The following is a 17598-nucleotide window of genomic DNA, read 5'->3' as shown; positions in this document are numbered from 1 at the left end:
ATGCTGAAGCATGCACTCCCCGCGACTTATTCTCAATAAAGTTGCAAAGATCTTTATACGGGTTAAAGCAATCTGGCATGTGGTACCAAAGAGTAAGTGAGTATTTAATCAAGGAAGGGTACAAAAATGATCCTATATGTCCATGCGTATTTATTAAGAAATCGGAAACTGGATTTGCTATTGTGGCAGTTTATGTCGATGATATGAATTTGGTTAGAACTCCAGATGAGTTATTCAAAACTGTCGAATATTTGAAAAAGGAGTTTGAAGTTAAAGATTTGGGTAAAACGAAACTTTATCTTGGTCTTGAGCTAGAGTATAAAGAGAATGGAATAATAGTTCATCAGTCGGGATATACCGAGAAGTTGCTCAAACGATTTAACATGGATAAATCTTGTCCCTTGAGCACTCCCATGGTTGTAAGGTCTCTAGATCCCCAAAAGGACCCATTTCGTCCTAAAGAATATGATGAAGAGATACTTGGTCTCGAAGTATCATGTCTAAATGCAATTGGGCTCTTATGTACTTGGCACAATGTACGAGACCGGATATCACTTTTGCGGTAAATTTATTGGCCCGATTTAGTTCTAAGCCAACGCGAAGACATTGGAGTGGGATTAAGCAAATCTTCCGATATCTTCGAGGAATCATGGATTTAGGATTAAATTATTTCAAGGATTCAACTAACTCTAGTTTAGTTGGATATGTTGATGCGGGATATCTATCTGATCCGCATAAAGCTCGCTCTCAAATCGGTTATGTATTTTGTTATAATGGCACTGCCATTTCATGGCGATCGACGAAACAAACGCTAGTAGCGACATCTTCAAACCACTCAGAGATTATTTTTCTATATGAAATTGGAAAAGAGTGTGTTTGGTTAAGATCCATTATAACTCATATTTGAAACTCATGTTTTCCGGGGCCCGTTGAATTACCTCCCACTGTAATTTATGAGGATAATGCAGCTTGTGTTGCACAAGTGAAGGGATGATATATCAAAGGTGATAGGACCAAGCATATCTCAATGAAATTCTTCTATACTCATGAACTCCAAAATAGTCGACAAGTCGATGTTAAGTAGATACGATCCATAAACAATCTTGCTGATATTTTTACCAAATCATTACCAACATCGACTTTTGAGAAATTTGTATATGATATTGGTATACGGCGAGCTCATAAGAAGCAAGATTGAAAAGCCCTTGAAGTGGTTGTACGGTTCATTTGAGGGGGAGCATCATACACTGTAAATATTTTTGTCCTTCGATCAAGGTTTTTCCCACTTGATTTTTCTTGTGAAGATTTTTAATTAAGCGACTTGAAGTCGTCTTTTTAAGTGTGATATAATTCGTGTACCCTTTTTCCTCCACCGAATTTTTTTTTTAACGATGAGGTTTTAATGAGGCACGCAATTATAATTAGGAAATCCAAGGAGTGTTATAAATATGAAGTGCAAGTAGATGTCCATCCCTTCTAATAGAGACAAAATTCTATCCAGTAAAAATCAAAGTTCTATCACGTTAAGTTTTCTACAGTCAAAAAGGAGGCGTGTTATTCCAACTCCATATCAATTGGAGTAGAATCAACTCCCTTTAGGTTTAATGGGTTTGATAGTTTTTTTTGTATGTTATTACTAGTAGATAAATTAGATGATGATGATTTTTCCTCTGCTATATAATTAATATTATCTCTAATTAATCTCATACTTGGCCTACTAAATATTTGTTGTTTTGTTATTGTATTATCTATTCTAGGAACTGAACTTATCTGTGTTGTTTTTATTTATCCTATTTTTGCTATGACACCAAATAGATCTTTTAAATAAATTTTATTTTTATCTTTAAATTGTATACTATGATGACTATTTGATAAAGTGTATTCTATTTCGTAAGTTATTGTAAATGGGTAGTCTTCTTTTGCCATTAAATTATCTCTGTAAAATTTATATGCTATTATTAATGAGTTGTCTAGATTTTATGCACATAAAGGTACAAATACTTGATATATTCTAAATAGATTGGTCCGACCAATCTGTAGTGTTATCTTTTTCAGTATCATAATACATATTAGTTTCATATAAATATTTTAAATGTATATCTATATGAGTCATAAAATCTAAATTCTCAGATATTCTTTTGTATGAATTTTCTGGTTGTTATTTCTTTTACTAAATCTGAAGGTAATATCATTATGAATATTATTTTTATTTTCTTAACTCTTTTAATATCTACTTTTTGTTTACAATCATTAATTATTTCGTCTAATTGAGATATTTTTGCACTAGCTTTATTACTTGGAGCATATAATTTTGTAGTACTAAAATTTTCTATCAAAAATAAATCAAGTATATTAATTGGTGAATCCATACGTATTCTGCTTTGTGAATGTTTTTGCTGGTGATCTCTTGATTTCTTGATGCTGGATTGCTTGATGCTTGAGTGTTTGATGTTGAATTATAATATTTTTAACTAATTTTTGAGTATTTGATAAGTAAAACAGACTTCCTATAAACAGGAAATCAAAACGTTGTTTTGTTTTAAACAAAGAAGAATTCTATTTCATACTGAAAAACTTTGAGTTTTAAGTGAACCAGGGATACATATTTATACACACGTTAAGTGGACTATATTCCACTTAATACCCTTAGATATTACATTATTTATGACCTTATTATTTACATCAGGGCTTACATCATTAACGATATTATTAGTAACAGACAAAGATGTATACATTTCTCTTAACTAGTGGGTACGGGCTTTTCTTTTCCTAAAGATTCCTTATCTTGCTGGGTGGTGGTGGCTGGTTTCTTATCTTCTTCTTCCTCCATTATTGTGCTTGCAGTTCTATTGAATTTTTGTCTTCATTGCTTTTAAAAAGCATGCATATTACTTCTCTTGTCTTTTGAGGCAATTTCTCTAGCGGTCCAGTGAAATTATTGAATGGTTCTTTATAGTTTTGTATGGCTATTATTCCTTCATTACTTATCTTTTTGCTGAATTTTGATTAGATAACTATATTCTCTGACCTGTAGTTTATGTAGCGATGACTATTTCCGCCTATTCTTGAGGTTTCTCTTAGCATTCCTGCTATATATCTTCCATTTAGTTCGTCGACATTAATTAGTTCTTGACAGAATTTATCTTCTTTAGGAGGATAATTTCCATTAGAGATTCCTAATTCTATCTCTGCATAACTTGGGACAATAGATTTTTCTTCGTTGTATACAGAGAATGAACTATATATTTTTATATATATCCTTTTTTTTTTGCCATGTTGTCCATGTAATTCCTGACGGTTTGGACTAGTTTAGGAGTGAATTCTGAGAGTTTTGTGGTATTATCTAAATAGATGGTATCTATTAATCCATGGACAAAAAATCCATATACGGTCATAGAATTTGCTCCTAGGATAAAAATACATTTAGGGTTAGAATTTATCCTAACTACCGGGTAGAAGTATTGGTCACTCATCTCTTCAACTGTGTAATTAATGAGTATTGAGTGACACTCATTAAATGTTGATGGTGATAGTTGTTTGGCTCTAGTTTTTTCTTCTCTATGGGGACACTAGAAATTAATGATGGATTTTTTTTTATGGTAGTAAGTTTTCTTTGAGGAATGTTTGAGGATGATGGTGAAGAAAGAAGTTTGAATTTATAATGAGGGATTTCTGCCTGGACTTGGTACTCTTCATAGGCTTTTTGGGCCTCTTTTCTAATTGGGAATGACTTGTGTTGGATATTGGATTGACCAGAGACAAAAGCAGAAACTATGTGCCAATGATCATAAACTCCTTTCATAGGACCATTAAATATTGTATAGTATTTTGTTTGGGACGATTTTGTAGTGTCATATTGTAATGTTAGAGGAATAATTGACGAGCTTCACTTGGATGAAGATCCAATTGTTGTTGTTCATTTTGTTACTGATAATGGATCCACCATGTTTTTACGGCATGATTTTGATGTTTGGATTTTTCTTCCAAGTTGAATTATGGTTGCTTCAAGTTGGGGTTATTTTCTTCTGTCTCTCTACTATTTCATTATGTCTTTCTTCGATTTCTTTTATATTGATAGCTATCTAGTCCATCATTCCTTTGATGATTTCTTCCATTCTCTTGTCAGGGTATCTATGATGACGTTTTCTGATTTTATATATTTTATGACTGGGAAATTGTCGTAGCTCTAACTGCCACCTGATCAATCTTCTGTGATTGAAGTTGCTTCGAATTTTATATTGAATAAATCCTGTAAGAAATTTACTATCAATACGGAGTTCAAACTCTTTAGGAAGAAGTTCAATCCTCCATTTTCTCATCGTTTTAAGACAAGTGAGTGTCTCTTTCTCATGAATAGGATATCTTTGGTCAGTTTCTGAGAAAGTCCCTGATATATATTTGCATAGTCTTTCAACTAGTTTATTATCTGGCTTTTCAGTCTTTATATTAATCTTTGCTTTCATACAGCCAGCCCAAGTTTCTTGAGAGGCGTCTGTTTCCACAATCAGATAATCATCACTTTGTGGATTGCATAATTTTTGAGATTTTTGGCATGCATCCTTTAGCTTGTCTATAACTATTGAATCATTATTATTCTAAGTCCATAGGATCTTTGTACTTAATTTCTTTTGTAATTGTCTCCGTTCTTTAGTTAAGGATTTGAAAAATCCTTGGTCTGAGATGTAATTTAAGGATCCTAAGAACTTTTGTAATTATTTTCTATCTGCTATTTTTGAAGGAAAACTATTTAATTTTTCTACTACATTGTCTTGTAATTTTAATTTTCCATTTAATCTATTTCGTTTCTAGCAATAATTGCTTTCTTCCTGCTTAAGACTAATCCTTTTTCTTTTACTTTTTCTAAGACTATTTTAAATTTTTGGTAATGGTCTTCTAATGTATTATTTGTATAGATTAATATATCATCTATATATACTAAACATAATTCTTCTAATCCTTTTAAGTTTTTATCCATGAATCTTTGATAAATTCTTGGTGCTTGTTTTAATCCAAGTGGTAATACTGTCCATTGATAATGTTTATGGGGAGGACATGTAAAAATTGTTAATAGTTTAGTATTATCATGTAATCTTAGTTGCCAAAATCCTGATTTAGCGTTTAAAGTGCTAAACCATCGACTTCCTCTAATTTTCTAAAGTATATAATCTTTTTTAGGTAATTTGTAAGCATCTCCTATTGTTGCTTCATTCATTTTTGTATAATTAATTACCATTCTTTTTTTCTCTTTTTATTTCATTATGATTTTCTACATAAAATGCAGGTGCAGCATGTCTACTAGTAGATTCTTCTAATATTCCTCTTTCTAGAAGTTCAGCACATTCTTTTTGTAAATTCTTCTACATTAAATTTTGAATATGGGATTTTATTTTCTACATTTACTTCTTGATTAGGATCTTTTAATTTTATTTCTATTAGTTCTTGCTTGTTATTTTTATTTTGATCTGGTGGATTATCACTACATACGTTTTCTAATAATTTTTCTACTTCTTTTTAATTTTTCTACTTCTTTTTTATAATTCTATAGGTATATCTAATCTTTCATTTATAACCTTAAATTTTTGAGTAATTTGTAATTTATTTAGTTGTATATGATGCAAGTACTGACAAAATGGTTGATATAATTTTAGAAAATTATTTCGTATTATTATAGATAATCCTGATTCTTGTTGATATATTGATGGTACTATAAATATATAATTTTTATTTTATTAAAAAATGATGATTTCCATATAAATATGCAATTGATATTACTAGTAGTTTTTGTAATTTATTCTACTGAAATGGAATTCTAGCTAAAGCAAAACACAAAGTTGCTCATGTATGTAAATATGCATCATAAGACTTTTCTTTGCATTTTATTTCTATGAATGTACAATTTAGATTAGGTTTATTCATTTGAAGATGAATAATCTTCTTCTGAATCATAAGATTGACTACTATTAGATAGTAATTCATATATTTCTTCTATTTCAGAATCTGAATCTTTTATTGGTTCTAGATTTGTTTCTATTGCAATATTTAATATTTTTAGTTTTTTTTATTTTCAATTTTCTTTTTATTAGGGCATTTATTTGCATAATGTCCGTCTTCGTTACATAACCAACATCTACATGTTTTTTTCTTTTCAGGGTAATATTTTTCTTTTTTATAGTGTAATTTTTCTTTTAGAAAACTTTGTTTTCTAAAGTTATTTTTTCTATAGTTTTATTTTTTATATTTATTTTTCAAGAATTTATTCCATCTATATTTCTTTATAATTCTTCTTTTTTCTTTGTTACATCCATAATTATCGGGTATTCTAGGATTATTTTTACAACATAATTGTCCAGTAGGATGTTTAAGTTGATTTTTTATTGATCGTTGTAAACATTATTTAGCTATATACTTTTGAGTTATTTCTATGGCTTCTCCTAATATATGAGCTATTCTATTATTTGTTACTTCTGCAATATATATATATATATATCTTTTATAGTTTTACTTAGTGGTCATGGCAATTTATTTAAATATGTTTTTTTATGTGCTTCTTTAGATTCTACAGGTAATTTATAATAGTATTTTTGAAATTCACATGTATAGAATTTTATATCACACATATTAAAAATTTATATATTATTGAGATGCCATAAAGTTTTTTCTACTTCAGCGGCTTCAGTTGCTTTTTTCTTATCTACATCATCTTTTCCTAAGAATTCTCTATTTATGGTATCTACTAATGTGAAGAAAACTTCTGAGTTTGTTGTTTTATCTTTTAGTAAAATATCTACTTGTGTTTGTGATAAAGTTTGTAAATAATTTTCTACAGATCCTGTTACTTTATAAGTAACAAAAGTCCAAACTAAGATTAAAATCTTTAAATATTTTTTTCTAGTTGAATTAATAATCATGTATTACTCATCCAAAGAGTTAAACCTTCATCTTTATTCTGTACACAGTCTAGATTTAAAATATTTATATTAGTTTTAATTGATGGTGTATATTCGTCACGAAATTTTTTCCATTTATCATTTTGTCTGGTATAACCTCTTTCATTCATATAATCGTTATGATAAAATTATCTTCTCCTTTTATGACCTGAAGTTGATTTTGGGATTTCTTCTAATTTCATTCTAAATGGTAAATCATCTTCTGATTCATACCCATATACTACTTCTTTTTATCATCATCTATGTTATAATTTTTATGTTCATAAGTTTTTTTTTCTTCTTCAATAATTCTTAGTTGAGATAAAAGTTGTCTAACTTCTGATATTTAACCAGATATTTTTTTGATTTCATTATATAAGTCTACGAGGTGACTCTAAAGTGATTATTCTTTTGGGTTTTGTAATAATAATTTCTTGTTGAATATTTGAGTAATGGATTATAGATTTTCCTTTTTCAGAATTTAATTTTTTAAATTTGTATAATTGTTCATTTAATTTTTCTATAATATCCCCCCTCGTGAGAAATTTTTTTATTTTAATTTTCTAATAGATCTTGAAGATTTTTAAGATAATTTTTCGAATTATTTATCTCTTGATGTATGTCTTTGATTTATGTTGATTTATATATTCATTTATTATAGAAAACGATCCTTCAATAGTTTTTTGATTTTTGATAATCATATTTTTTAAGTTATTTAATTTTTCATATAATTTATTTTTAAAATCTTTTAAATCTTCTTTTATTTTTAATATATCGTATGTCACGGCCATTATGTTATATAGTTTCTAATTGTACTTTCAATGTCTCTAAAGTTTTTAAATATTTTCTCTCATTTTTTAATATTTGTCTAATATATTCATATTAATTTATAAGATAGTCAACATAATATATTATTTTCATTTCATGATGTGCTCTAATTTATTTTTGTAAATATTATATATTTCCTTCATAGACTTCCATCATGCCTTTAGATATTAATATTTGTTTTTTTTATTTCATTAATTTAATTACGTAAAATAGAATTCATAATAAAAAACTTTTTAAATTATTTTTCTAAAATATGGGACTGTTTTAAGTGATGAAGATATTTTTGATATTTTATTTCAACTTTTTTGACCAAATCAAAATAGTGTGGAAAGAATTGATTTGAAATGATATTGTTTTAACATTTCTAATAAAAAAGTTATATATAATAATTGTTTAAGATAAATTAATTTTATACTCTTGAGGCGGTAAGTTTAAGTACTAAAGGGCTGCATCCACTCACATTCATTTGATACATAAAATTAGAAAGTGGAGAGAGTATAGTACTGTAGTTATAGAGAGATCACTTGAGAGATGTAATAATAATAAAATAACTTTTATATCTATATACTTTGTTCGTTTAATTAAGTATTCAATACTACTTCTATAACAATTCATAAATAAAAAACAATTTAATTTTCCTAACTCAATTTGCCTACTGTCTATAATAGCTAACAAGATAAAAGAATACTTGCGAAGAAAGAAAAACATGACATTTGATCATGGGAATCCAACATCACCAAAACCTTTTGTCTTATGACAACCTAACACGACAAAAAAGATACATATATCAGCTTCATCATCCATCAATTGGTTCCATATGCTATTCCAAAAAAAATTAAAAATGAAAATAGAAGGTGAAGGATTCAAATTAACACAACCCCCTTCACCAAAAACCCTAAACACTTTCGTTTTCAAATATTAAAAAAAAAAAAAAAAATGCCAAAATGAACCTGCTCGACAATCCTTGGTGCACACGCTAATTATTCTTGGCAAATACTCAAGAAGATGTGGTTGTTGTTCCAGTTGTAGTAGTAGCAATATTAGTAGCAGGTTGCTGCTTAGCCACGTAAATCTGTTTCATCTTCGAAGGCCCAAATCCCTTATCTGACCCCAATGGCTGATTCCTTCCTTGGAACCCTGTCCTACGATGATGTGACCAGTCACTTCCAGAATTGCCCTTCTGTGAGAAACTAGGACCTCTCTGGTAATTATTCCCATACTGTTGCTGGGAAGCCATATTATTTTGCTGAGAAGAAGACTGAGGCTTGAATGAAGAAGAATTTGTGCTCCTTCCAGTTGTCCTATTATTGTTTCGGGCATTCTCCGGGATAACCACAGTTTTGCCGACATCTATGACATTGCTAGCTGATGAGCTATTGGCACCACCAGCAGAACTTGACGAAGAATCTACTAACCCCAGTTCATCGGGCAACTGGGAGATGGTTGAATTTGCTGTCATCACTGGAAAATTACGATTGTGTTCTGAAGAAGGGACTGTTCTCGACTCAGTTGGGAACCTACTGGCAGTTATAGGCGGATCAGCTTGAGTACTCCCGTGACTGAATTGAGACGGAAGTGTGCTTTCTGCCTGTTGTGGAAATGGCATTGACATTGGCATGGATTGAAGAGGGGGCACAGCATTGGACCAACGAGCTTGGACTGACATATCAGGAGACGACTGAAAAACAATTTAAAACCAAATTACAATTAGTTAAGACACGAATAGAATATCCATGGTCTTTGATCAAATACAATTAGTTATACACAAACAAAAATACTCATTATCCCAGCAACATCACAGTCTATTGCTAGTTTATTGATAAATAGTATACAAAAATATTCATTGCCCTATCTATCCAAGAAGAAATATTTAGCATAGAGAAGAGATATTCAATACAGCAAACTGATATTACCTGAAAAGGAGAAACGTCAAACATGGCCAAAGGAGATGGCATGGGTAAGAGAGGAGATCCAGGGGCAAGGTGTTGAATAGGAGCTCCCATGTTGGTGTGTGGTGGTGGAACCATGTTCGAATTCTTCATGTCCCCATCACCACCACCCATGGCCGATGAGGCAGCAGCAGGAGTGTGCTTCCAATCAGGTTGTTTCCCAGATGGAATATATGTTGTGCCCATAAAACTGAGCCCCACTTGTCCAAACTGTCCAACTGGTGCAAAATGGTTGTACACAACCATGTGTGGAGGGCCTTGGACTCCCTGTATACCCCCAGGCGTACTGATAAAAGGGCCGGTGAATCCTGATGGAGGACCGTAGAACGAATCAACTCCGGAATGCCACGTTCCGGGAGGCCCTGAGCTTGGTGGGACACTCTTCTGGGACATCGACTGACCGGGTCTAGATTCGTCGTGGGGTCCAAAAGCGAATATGGGACCACCCAACATTGGATTCATGTCATAAAATGGGAAATGTGAAGGAGGTCCTCCAGGGAAATGCGAAATCATCTGGCTTGACGAATTCTGAGGACTTGGTAGCGGTGGCCACAAGGAAATTGGTGGGGTCTCAACTGAAAGATCTGCTGGAAGAGCTACACTAAGAGACTCTTCACCCCTTGAATGGCTGGAGGATTTATGATCATCAGCCACTCCTGCTTAATCAATGGATAGATACAGTAAATACATAATAATCGATAAGAAAATATACAAGGCAAAAAAACTAACGGTGTTATTTATACCATTAACGTTAGCACCACCATAGCTTTTGGTATCTGCAACAGTGACAGAGCAAGTACCCATTCCATTCCCAACCGTCTCGTCGCTGCTAATTGCCGCAACAGCAACAGCTGAAGCGGCAGCTTCTGCTTCACATTCTTCCAGATTAACACAAGCTTCATTCGGCTGCTTCTCGTTTTCAAAGAAACAGTCATTCCCAGATGCAGGCATGTTATGAGAAATTTGGATGTCTGATCGTGATGGACCTGGAGGGCCAATACCATGTGCTACAGGACAGCTACTGGTAGGGAGAATTGTAGGAGACGTGACTGCACCTGAAAATAGAAGTACAAGTTTTTGTTTTTATTGTTTAAATCAGGCTATCACGACCATGAAACTTAAGTAGGCAACAAATTTAAGTGCGTACCAAATTGAATTTTCTCCCCAGCCAGTAAAGAGTTGACTGGACTTGCAGAAGAGGAAAGTGACATGTTCTTTGTCAAGATAGAGGATGATGGCATGACAGGTTCACCAATTGAGGTAGACTGATCTCCCATAGAAGCACGAGAATCAAATTGAGCAGGTTTCATGGCTTCATCAAGTTGGGTCTGCGTTAAGGCCATAACCTGCCATGAGTGAAATAAGTCTCAGATTCATCAGCCAACCACAGTCTAAAAGATTACAAGAACTGAAGTGAGAAGGAAGACTTCTTTCTCATTTGTGACTACTAGACTAGAAACCAAGTCAGAATTTAATCAAGTCATGACCGTTAACATATCAAGCATAAACATAGAAACCAAAAAGGAGTGGAAAGAAAATGTATAATAACCCTCGACAAATCCTAAAAACCAAAACATTGAATGCAAACTCTTTCAAATCATTTACATGCAACGCTAAAATTATGGCTTCCAAAGGAACCCCAAAAAAAACCAGAACAAAGAAGAGAAGAATCAAGCCAACAATCTATAAAGCTAGAGATGAATGCAAGTAGCCAGCTGTTATTCTAACTATTAGATAACAAGCAGAGAAGTCTGACGCACCTGTTGATTGATCCGTGGATTGCCCCATGCGCCCAATGATGTCTGAACGTTATCCAGGACCTTACTGTTGCTCTCGAAGGCCAAGCCTGATGAAAGGCTTTTTCCACCACCACCAGATACTACGGAAAGGGAGCTTGTCGGATGGGACCTGTAAAGCGTATGTGAGATTCACAGATCCATACAATAACCCATTGGAAATAGATAATGTCTTCAATAGAATAGTACTTGATTGGTTGAGTTCTCATATCTGCCTGAGGTTCGATTTTCACAGCAGGAGTGCCTATCGGAGCCAAAGGTTGGGACAAGGTAGAGTTACTAAATCCTGATGAGGCTTCAATCTTTCCAATGCTACTACGACCGTCTGTGGCAACAAAATCAGAACAAATGCCATTAGCTGTGTCTCCACCAACTGACGGGAATAATTTATTTGAGCTTCCCCCAACACTTTGTGAAGAAGGGCGAGATTTCCGTGGCATCTGGCACACAGAGAATTGAACAAGCTTAAGTAAATGAGAACATAAACATAATTACAAAATAAGACAGAAAGAGATCGGAGAAAAAAAAAATGTAGTAAGACCTTAGAGACCCGAGACTTTGCTTTGATTTCCTTTTCTCTCTGTTCACGCCGGTCATTCAGCATTTGCCGCTTTGACCTAACCTGAATGAAGTCATCTTCATCACTAGGTGCTTCTATGCCAGGTTGCTCAAAAACTCGAACAATGCCACTTTGTAATGAGGTATCAACATCCTCTTCTGAGCATATATTCCTTTTAAGGTGTCCATCTCCAGAAGGCAAGTTCCGACTCTTCGTTTGTGACTCTTTACCAGAACCCTTCACTGCTCTGCTTCCAGCATCTACATCCTGAGAGTTATCTGGAAGTGAACTTGTGCCTTCTGATTCCGAAATCTGTTTGGATGACCTATTCCACCAAACAATCTTTCTAGCTCCATTTCTCATGTAACTTGCACCAGCCCTTCCATTAGTACCATTACCATTCAACGCATCATCTGAACCCAAGTTTCTTGATGAATCAAAACTAGTAGCTTGCCTCTTATCAGCATTTTCCCGGACTCGGAATTCAGTACGCTGTCGTCGAGGCCTCCTCTGATTTGTAATAGATTCTATACGAGTAGTCTCAGAAGATGACATCGAAGATCTAGAGCCAGAATTTTTTACTGCAAATACGTATTTCTTGTTTCTTCCACCAGAAGTTAGGCTTTGGCCCTTTGACCAGCCCATATGTTTTCCTTTTGAAAATGTATGAGCCGAAGCAGCTCCAGCTGGAAATTGTGCTTCTGATTTCGAGTTCCTTCCAATGTAGAGCCCTTGATTTGCTTCTGTACCCGACTCTGACCAATTCTTATCATCATGGGTATGAGGAACATCCACTCTAGTTTGCTGTGATGTGACGGAACCTTCTGGTCTTTCTCTAGCCGGCATTGATTTTAATATATCCGAGTTCCTCTGAATAGGGCCAGGACCATTCTTCATAAGATTACGACCAGGAGCATCTTGACCCAATGCAGCACGCAGAGGACCTCCAGGATTCTGATTCAGAGGAAAACTGGCTTGTGCAGTGGGCAGTACATAGGACATGGACTGGGTAGCCAATGGCAGTAATCCCTGGGAAATAGGAGAGGGATATCTAAGCTGACCAAACTGGAAGAGAGGAGGCTGTGAGGGATGCATGTGGCCGACAGAAGGGCCAACCTGGGGATGCAACTGAAGCTGTATGGAACCAATCTGTATAGCAGGGACTGGGGATGGTATTAGAGATGGACCCGTAAACAGCCCAAACTGGAGCTTAACAGGAGCCTCAGACTGACTCGGGCAGCAGATACAGTAGACACAACCGTTGGAGAAGTCGATGAGACTTGGTGTTGAGTAGGATCAACATCCACTTGGTCAGTTGGTGTAGTGTTAGACTGCATAACCAAATGTTGCATAACCTTCTCAGCTTCTTCAAAGATTCCAGAAGAATCATCAACGCACGCAGTAGCAGGGCTATTCAGAGATTCAAGGTTTTGTTCATCACTGCATATCCTATTATAAGATCCATGTTCCCCCTCAGTACCGGTAGACATCTCTTGTATCTGGAATGTAGTGTCTTCATTCCTTGAACTCCTCTCAAACTCATCATTTGGCATTCCAACTTCAACCCCTTCATTAAAGCCAAGGATCAAGTTGTCTTCTTTATCTTCTAACTGCAGATCCTCCAACTCACGAGTCAGATCAATATTATCATCATCAACTTCATGACCCTCGTCTTTTTCTCCATATCCTTCTTCATCTTCATCATATTCTTCTTGCTGCTGCAACTGGTCATTGTTCTCAATAGCCCATCCTTCATCATCATCAACGGAACTTGTTCCGGTCATCATGTTCTCTTTCCCAGATTCAGTAGATATGCCAACAGGATCAATCTGTTGTCCATCCACTCCTCTAACATCTCCAGCGGTCAGCAGCACAGAAGAATCTCCAGATTCATCTAAATCATCATGAGATAGATGAACCGGAGAGTCAGGAGGACTTGTAACAGATAACGAGGATTGCGAGTCACACCCTGGAGTTGCATTCCTGTCCAGCTTCTTTATCATATTGTCAGAATTCTCTTGACGAGCCATCAACTAATTCATGTTGTCCAAGATCATCCCGATGATCACTTTGGTAACCTCTCTGCAAGGTAGGTTCATTATTCGGTACATGATTGTATCGCATCTCATTTTCTAAGAAAGTAGAGGGACCGCAGTTTTCAACTCTGTGAGGTGGCCTCTGCATGGAACTCATTGGCGGAGGTAAAACACGAGGCTGCCTGTATCGTGACCTCCCAATGGAATAAAGCCCATCCGCTTCAGGACTTTGATATTGTCGCTCTGGATATAATGGATAAGAATTACCACGAGAATGACCCTGTCCCCATCCAATCTCGCCATATTTCTCCTCTAAATTCTCATTAAATTGAGCAAACTCCATGTTTCGGTTATAAGGTTCACCATACCCTGGAACATTCCACCTCTGCCCTTTGAAATGAGGGAAGTCATCCATCTGGGGTTCATGCATTCCTCCTTTATAGAAAGGACGAGGGCCCATAAATCCAGGACCTCCAAAAAAATCTTTTCTAGGAAACACTCTTCCCCCAATTGCAGCGTCTCGCCTAGGGCTGTGATGATCATTTTCCAAGTCTTGGCCAGGTAATGTAGAGGTTATCCCATTATCAAATACATCCCTTCTCCATGAATTGACAGGTTTTCCTCTGTCCATGGAAGCAGAAGTTCCATCTGTAGAAAAGTGTGGTCCAGAACCCATGTGATAGGGTCTGTTCAAGCCAGAGGAATCAGAAGATGCAGAAGTTGTGATCCTTTCCACCATCCTCTCACCATCTTCCCATTCACCTAAATCTGCCACTTTTGACGTCCCAGGAATTTTATCATCTACAATGACTGAAGAATTACTGCCACCCCTTACTCCTTCAGCTTGCCTCTTAGCAATTCTCTCCTCTAATTCCAAAAGTTTTTGTTTAGCGGCCTGTTTTCTCCTCTCCTCTTCCAGCATATTTCTCCTTTTCTCTTCTTCTCTAGAAATCCTTAGTTCCTCAGCCCTACGCGAAGCTTCCAGATTCTCTTGTTGAGCTCTCCATGAAGCTTCTCTGGCTTCTTCTTCTACCCTTCTTTGCCTCTCTTCCTGTTCCCTAACAAACCGCACTCTCTCCTCTTCTTCTCTGCGAGCTTGCTCCAATGCCCTCTCCTGCTCTTCAACGGCCCGTTGCCGCTCCTGTTCTTGCATTTTCTGGACTCTCTCAAGTTCGGCCTCAAAGGAATCTCTAGCAGGATCATGGAAATCAGTCTGCTTCAGCACATCTTTCTTCTTCTTCACTAACCCAACAAGAGCCCCTGAAAAAGGATCACATGCATCAAAACCAGTAGCACCAAAAGGATCCTCTACATAAGGCTTTTCATTCTTTGAGAACTGCCGCTTCTCCCTTCCAAAGTTCAGTATAGGATCACTAAAAGGAAGACCTTTTGACACTTGACCATTCTGGGAGGTATTGCCTCTGTATCTGTTATGCTGTTCACTGCCATAACGCTCCTGCGAATCAACATTGTTGTTCCAAGCCTGTCTCCCTCTCTGTCCATATCCAACATCTCTCCTTCCAAAATCATTCTGACTATTATCCCTAAAAGGAATAGGGGCATTATATTTACTCTCATTTTCTGAGTTCAACGTAGTTGGTCTAGCACTGCCAACATTACGGTCATTCGGAAGCTCATGGGTACCAAGTCCTCCTTTAACAAGAGAAGAAGCTCTCCATGAATGTCCTTCCCGTCCATCTGCACTAGGAATTCTCGTATCTCTACCATAAGGGCCAGCTTTACTGACTTCACTGGAAGATGACTTTCCAGTTTCATTGTCACGCGGTCCAGTCCTGCTAAATGCATTGTAAGTTAGTTTGTGAGGCAGAACAGTAGGCCTGGGCATATCAAAATCATGATCCCAGAAAGTCTCAGTCTTAGAATACCCATTATCTCTGCTCTTATCATAAAAACCATGCCCAGTATCACGTTCATCATCAGCCCAATCAGATCGCGGATTAAATCTGACAAGTGGCAGTGGCCCTGAAAAGTATTCTTCCTGCTTCCGCACTTTCTCAAAGGTATAAGAACCAACAGAACCATTACGGTCATTGAAATTCTCATTCGACCGATTGCCGACACCCTGCCTTGAGGACTGCAATTGTGGCCTCATATCAACATGCGAGCTCAGTCGAGAGGCATTATTCTGCTCATTAGAGAACTCCTCATTTTCTGTTTGCTTATGCTTCTGATTACCGCCATCCTTGTGTTTCTGAGCAGGCGCAGAAACAACAGGCAATGCAGCCTGCAATGATGGAAAGTCTTCACCCCTCAAAACTGAAACTTTCTCAACAAGTGGAAAAGAAGAAACTACAGGTCCAGTGACGCCTGAACGAGCTGACGGCGGGACGTACACACTACTGTTTCCCTTATCGATAACACGGGACGGAATCTGATCGCCGTCGTCGGCAACATGAACCCCAACTGCTAATCCTTCTTTCTCCTGCAAAGCAACTGTGACAGGCTTAGTCCAGCCAATACCAGAAGAAGTAGGCCTTGTTCCACTGCCTGAAACACCACCACCAGCTGCGCCAGTTCCTGATCCCAAGGAATCGAATCGTTCATGCTCTTTGCGCAAGGAAGGCAAATTCAAGGGGGGTGGAACAGAAAGTTTCGGAGCAGCCTTCTGCGAGCTTCGAGGCCTTGAAAGGACAACCATTCCTCCTCCACCACCACTGCCAGGTCGGCCACGATTTGCCCCATAATGAGATTGATTATGATGATGGTGCTGATAATGATGATGCTGATTCTGGGATTTCCCATACGACTTGTTCAGATTCACAGACACGAATTTGGACCCAACCCCAGGATTGGCCATATCACGGTCCGACATGAATTATAAACACCGCCGGCGGATCTGATTCCCAACAAAAGCATGAAAATAATAAAAACCCCTAACCGCGGAATTTGCCAATCAATTATCAATACCGATAATATCCCCCTTTCTATCACCAGATCTCTCCAAACGAAAACCCTAGAGAGGCACTAACTCGTTAACCTGATTAATCAAAACAAGCAGATAGAAAAATTGGTGAGGGTCGCATATCAAAATATACAAAGGCACTGACTTTCAATTCACGATTCAAACTTAAAATCACGATTAGCTGGAAAATGAGGAGATCAAGAGGTGGGATAACGAAAAAGTACCTCAGGCGGAGTAGGATAGAGAACTGGTTTAACGTGCGCACCTCTGTGTGACGCAAAGTAGAATCAGATAGATTGATGATAGAGAGAGAAAGCCCTACACAGAGACTGACTCTTACGAACACTATAGACAGACAGAGGTACGAACGGGGAAACGAAGAGGAAACAAAAATACAGCCAATGGTATATTTTCTCGCGTTGATTTCATCCCCAATGTTTTATAAATGACACTTTTTTCTCCTTTTATTATAAATTATCTCTAATTGCATCCCCGTGGTTCTTTCAATAAGTATAGTACGAGTCAAATCAATGATTCTGTTTGATTTGGACCAAACAGTCTACCACAAACAACCCACTTCA

General features: G+C 36.2%; 1 protein-coding gene across 1 annotated transcript; it reads right to left on the bottom strand.

The window, feature by feature from the left end:
- Positions 1–8751: 8751 nt before the first annotated feature.
- LOC139884920 (uncharacterized) lies at positions 8752–16753 on the bottom strand. The gene is given in 11 exon segments (XM_071868887.1): positions 8752–9432; positions 9668–10362; positions 10447–10689; positions 10726–10758; positions 10851–11049; positions 11464–11611; positions 11689–11939; positions 12041–13294; positions 13297–14027; positions 14137–14582; positions 14619–16753. Coding segments are annotated over 11 exon segments (6816 nt in total).
- Positions 16754–17598: the final 845 nt, after the last annotated feature.

This window comes from Rutidosis leptorrhynchoides, unplaced genomic scaffold, assembly GCF_046630445.1.
Source record: "Rutidosis leptorrhynchoides isolate AG116_Rl617_1_P2 unplaced genomic scaffold, CSIRO_AGI_Rlap_v1 contig622, whole genome shotgun sequence".
NCBI classification, from domain to species: Eukaryota; Viridiplantae; Streptophyta; class Magnoliopsida; order Asterales; family Asteraceae; genus Rutidosis; species Rutidosis leptorrhynchoides.
This window is presented reverse-complemented; position numbering and strand designations above follow the sequence as displayed.